This window comes from Anser brachyrhynchus (genome assembly GCF_964034855.1).
Source record: "Anser brachyrhynchus genome assembly, chromosome: 14".
Classification (NCBI taxonomy): domain Eukaryota; kingdom Metazoa; phylum Chordata; class Aves; order Anseriformes; family Anatidae; genus Anser; species Anser brachyrhynchus.
The window spans coordinates 2,089,005-2,093,929 of NC_137709.1; the positions used below are offsets into that span (position 1 = coordinate 2,089,005).

General features: G+C 43.1%; 1 protein-coding gene across 1 annotated transcript; it reads right to left on the bottom strand.

Moving 5' to 3' along the window:
• Window positions 1-1,896: 1,896 nt before the first annotated feature.
• Window positions 1,897-4,609, bottom strand: LOC308177768 (uncharacterized protein). Its single transcript, XM_080555502.1, has 4 exons — window positions 4,367-4,609; window positions 4,251-4,280; window positions 3,288-3,416; window positions 1,897-2,236 (listed from the first exon to the last, which is right to left on the bottom strand). Exons 1-4 carry the CDS (start codon window positions 4,517-4,519, stop codon window positions 1,973-1,975), a joined length of 576 nt encoding a protein of 191 aa, XP_080411628.1. The 5' UTR covers window positions 4,520-4,609; the 3' UTR covers window positions 1,897-1,972.
• Window positions 4,610-4,925: the final 316 nt, after the last annotated feature.

Here is a 4,925-nt window from a genome sequence, read left to right on the forward strand (position 1 = left end):
ATCACTGAGTGTGAAATGGGTATGAACCAGTGAAAAGTATTTGAACAGACTGGCTCCAGGCGCTTTTGAGGATTCATTCTGTTTTTTCTCATGGTGTTGGACAGGAATATTTATTTCATCTCTAGGGTTTGTGAAGCTAAACTAAGTGCTCTTCAATTGCTTTTTTTTTTTTTTTAACAGTTATTGTCAATGTACAGTTCAATTTCAGCTTCCAAACATCACTGTGATGTGGGTGTCCCCAAAGTGCTCATCTTGCATTGGATGCAGAAGGATGCAGACAGCTAAACTGAGACCCTCCAATCCCATCCCAAACATTTTAACCTGGAGATGCCTGATGGTTCGAGGTCTTCCAAGCACGCTAGAAAAATACTTATGTTTGGAATGAAGCCTGGCAATTCAGCAGGTTCTCTGTCCGTGTACAATACACGCTGTGTCTGTCCTTCTCACCATCACTCAGTAAGCTACAAAAATCAGTTCTGACATCCCCCTCTAGACTAGATACTGGTTAGTGATTAAGGCTTTATGGGAAATGGTGTAAACCTTCTGGTTTGTGTCTGCATATGAATTTTCTATATTTTTACATGTGTGATAAATCCTACTTCCATTATGAGTCATTTCCATCATTGTTAGTGACTTGAACACATATCCTTGTCCAAAACTCCTAGAAGCTGGGTAGGCCATGAGTGCCAGAGGGGTGAAGCATGTTCGATGGCAGCAAACGTCTAAGCACCAAGATAAGCTTTACCTAGCCAACAGGTATTTGCACTGTTTCTGGGTTAGAAGACCATTTGGTGACTCAGTCACGTTTTGTCGCAGTAATTCTGAATCCTATCTCAGCCTTTTGTTAGAAGAGCTGCGGGTTATTAACTGATGCCAGCTAGCTCCTCTACGGTACGTGCCAGTTGTCTTTTGGCTCGTTGTCATGGCAAACTGCGTTTCTACCCAGATTTAGAGATGTCAGCAGTCTGGGTTCCCCGTGTTCCTCAAGTCTTGAGGACAAAACCCTTAAGCTCTGGTGTCTGCAGTTCGCACTGGTTCAGTGCTGCCTGTGTGCTCAGGAACAGAGGCATCAGGCAAGCAGCCTTCGAGAGACCGATGCCATTCACAGCCTCTGCTGTCTGGTGTCTTCCCATTGGTATTGCAGTCAGGGAGCGCTGATACTGCTGCGAGCAGAACTGCTCCTTGCCACTTGTTTGAGCCTAGGTAGCCTGCATTTTATTTTATTGTTTAAAATTCTGTTTTATGTCTCTTCCTAAGACTTTGTTATCGGCAGAGAAACAAATATCTCTGTCAGAAAAACAGCATCTGGCACCTGATTTGTACTGAGTTACACAGAGCTATGCAAGGACTCATGCATGGGATATCATGCTCTGTCTTTCCAAAGCATGTGAGTCATCACAGTTCTGGATCTAGTCATAAACCGTATGAACGCTGCATACTGAAGAGATGTGAAAAATCCTAAGCAAAATCTATTCGGTATGCAGATGACACATGAAGCCGCTACACATATCTGGTCAGATTCACGTTAAAGCTTATTGTAAAGAACAATTAAAAGCGATTACTTCAGTGCTGGGTGAGGTCTAGCAGGTTGTGTCCGTACGGGGTGCCGTGTCCCTTCCCTCCTGGGCACCCCCTGGATGAGTTTGCAAAGCCCCCGCTCTCCGCGGGACTGCCCTGCGGGGCTGTGCTGGGTCCCATCAATCCCCGCTGGGCACCACAGACCCGAACCCCCCACACCCGCTGTGGGATCGCTTCCCAGCCCTGGCTAAAGCGTGTGAACACTTCTTCTGCCCCTACGTGCCGAAAACCACGAGCCTCATGCCTTTCTCTGCATCCCTGGTGACACAACTCAATTGCATGTTTGGTGACCGAATGATACAAATGACGACACTGGGCTGAGCTTGGCATGAAAGGTTTTTATTGCTGTGTACAATTTTAAATCACCCACTCGCATTAACACTTAGCATGGATTCTAGTTTGTAAGAGGCATCTCTTGTTCCCCATTCCCAGCTGGCCCCAGCGCTGCCCAGGGGACCCTCTCCTCGGGCCACCCCTTGCGGTACCTCCGCAGGCGAGGGCAGGTGCAGTTGTTGGTGTACAGATCCACCTCGTTTCTCACAGTGCTGGTGCAATTGAACGTCTCGTAGACCCATTTCAAGAATTCTTTCAGATTATTTTTAAATTTTGAGAAATCTGCTTTGATATTTTTGCAGTTACTTTCATGGGTTGTTTCCTCCTAAGGAAAAAGAGTAGATGCTGGTTGATACAAGAGTTAAGAACAGTTCCACCCAAATGCTGCATGTTCTCCAGGACCTCCCCAATTCCCTGGTTCAGAGCTAGAAGGAGGCCAGCTGTCGTTCACTGGCCTCAGATAATTTCACCTTGCAGATTTAAGACAGGTCAGAGCATTTCACCCGTAATATCCAATTTCCCTTATAATATCCAAATCCTGGAGACACAAAGGGAGCCCAGGATGTGCTGTGTGGTCCCAGCAGCATCCCAGCCTGCTTGTTCTTACCACAGAGGTTTCAGCTGCAGCAGTGTGGAGTTCAGCATCTGGGTATTGGTTTCGTCTGCAACTTGCAGGCATTAAGCAAACTGATGCATATCTGTTTTTCTTCCAAAAAGAAGCCTGTGGCTCTGTTTCAGGTCAGCAATTACAGCCACTTTGAGAATACATGTGAAATCTATTTTCCATCACCTTATTTTCTCTGTCTTTCTCTCTTTTTGCACCTAATAAATCATCATCATTACTGCAGGTCTAAATATTAATATTATCTCTATAAGAATGAGTTCGTGCGTGATAGACAAACCTTGATATCCTTCCATGGAGCTACAGCTGATCCAAAATTAAAAAGGAAGAACAATTTATTGGCTACCAGATCTCAAAATATTGACTTAGAGTTTACCAAAAAGTGAGCAAGAAATTATGTGACAGGTGACATGCTACTGAACAACTTCCACTAACGCTCTCTAATTCCTTCAGGGAAAGTAACTTTTGGGGAACCTTGGTGGCAATGTCTTCTCGGCATATCCATAGACTTAACTAAAGGCTCATGCCTTATCCGCCATCATATGTGAAAACTGGTGCAATCCAAGGGCTGCGGCAGCCTTGCCTGGCTGGGAAAGATCCGCTGTTTGCAGTGGCTGGGATTGCTTTGCAAGTGTCCAAGAGAACTAATGAGACGTTGAAAAAAATCCCCAAGTGGATAAATCCCCAACCTGGATAAATTGATAACTGCAGGAAAATGTTTGAAACTAAAATCAAATAAATAGCGAAAGCTTACCTTCAGAACTGAACAGTTTTTTTCAAGCTCGCTCATCTCTATTTTAACTAGGGTCATACACTTAGATATGTTCAGTCTGCTTAGCTCATGAATGAACTTGTCGATGTTCCGGTGTGCACAGTTTTTGATCTAGGAGAAAAAGGGAGAGCAAATGATGTTCTAGTTTACAGAAAGAAGAATAAAGGAAAGGTTAATAAACCATATTAAATAAATCAACTATAATTTTCTCTGGAAATCTTAACTTCTTTTATGTGATTTCTTTTTCATACCTGTTTAAGAAGTCATATTATAAGTGCAGTATTCGTAACTATTACAACCACAAACTTTGCAATAAAAGTGCTCCAGTTTCTGCTAGTGGTGAATTTGACAACATTTCAAATTTGATCCAATTCCATTGAAATCAGAGAGAGTTTTTTGTTTGTTTGTTTTCCTTAGATATAGGATGTTTACAGATAGCTGTTTTGAGCATTTTCCCTTGTATTGCATCAGTTAGTGAACAGATCTTACAAACATCAACAGAAATTTCTCCTGAAAAGCATTACAAAGAACTTAGAAAACTGAGGAAAGGCATACCATTTGTAACTGAGAGCAGTTAGGACTAGCCACATTCAAGCAATCTTTTAAAAATAGGACGTGGTGTGTTCAGAAAGCAAGAGGAGAGCTGCTGACTTGAAGAGGAAAGGCTGTCCCCTGAGCCAGCCGGGGCTCTTCCCATCAACGGCAGCTCTGTGCCCCTCTTAGAACAAATTTTTGGGTTCAGATCCCCCTTCCCATTCCCTCACGGCTCCCAGAACCACGGCTCTTTGCCAGCCCAGCAATCCCTCTCTTAGCTGCTATTTTACATGTTGCCTTTAAATGTCCTCAGACCTCTCCGCTCAGCGGTTATACTTTAAGCTTATAATCCATGAGTCTCTTTGGAGATTCCAACTGAAAATAACAGAATAAGAAACAGCAGCTTCTTACCTTTAGGCTAGTCGGTGTGCAGAGATCTTCCTGAAAAAGACAGAAATCAGTGTGTTACGAATTTTAAATCATCTCAAAAAGCAAGCCTGGGGTGGGGGAAGCAGAAAATGGTTTACATTTAAAGATGTTTTTTCAGCATCCAGTAAGCAAATTATTTCCTCAATTATTGAAGTTTTATTGATCTTCTGCAGAAATGGCATTGCCTTCGGAGGAATAAAGTAACTGGATGCCCTACAGCTGAGTAGTAACAAGACCATGTAAAAATACATTTTAAAGGTGTTGTATCTGGGAGCTCAAGTTTGGTCTGAAATGTGCCTCGAGTTCAAGCTCCTCTCCCTTGGCAGATGCTAAGCTCACTTATATAGAGAAGCTTAGTTAAGGGCAGGATGTGATTACTATCTTATCTCAGTTATGAATCAATAAAATAGGAAATAGACAACAACTTGAGCTGTCGAATTAGCGACATATCTCATTTGAGAAGCATTTATGATTAGTGTTCCAGCAAACTTCCTAAAGGCTCTAACTCCAGGGCAACGTTTCCATGCAAGGAAGAGCGATGTACAAGGGCACTAATGACGTGCAAGGGCACTAACGATGTGCAAGTTAGTGTAAAACTTACTAACGTCTGAGGAAGCTGGAGTAACACAGCCATAAAGACCATCGTTTCTTGTCGGA

Excerpts from the sequence above, each read along its gene's own strand:
- LOC308177768 (XM_080555502.1), bottom strand. The coding sequence starts at position 4,519 with ATGTATTTTTACATGGTCTTGTTACTACTCAGCTGTAGGGCATCCAGT. Across the intron at positions 3,417-4,250 it reads GCACACCGACTAGCCTAAAG|ATCAAAAACTGTGCACACCG; the intron begins GTAAGAAGCTGC and ends TTTTTCTCCTAG. Across the intron at positions 2,237-3,287 it reads AAAACTGTTCAGTTCTGAAG|GAGGAAACAACCCATGAAAG; the intron begins GTAAGCTTTCGC and ends CTTTTTCCTTAG.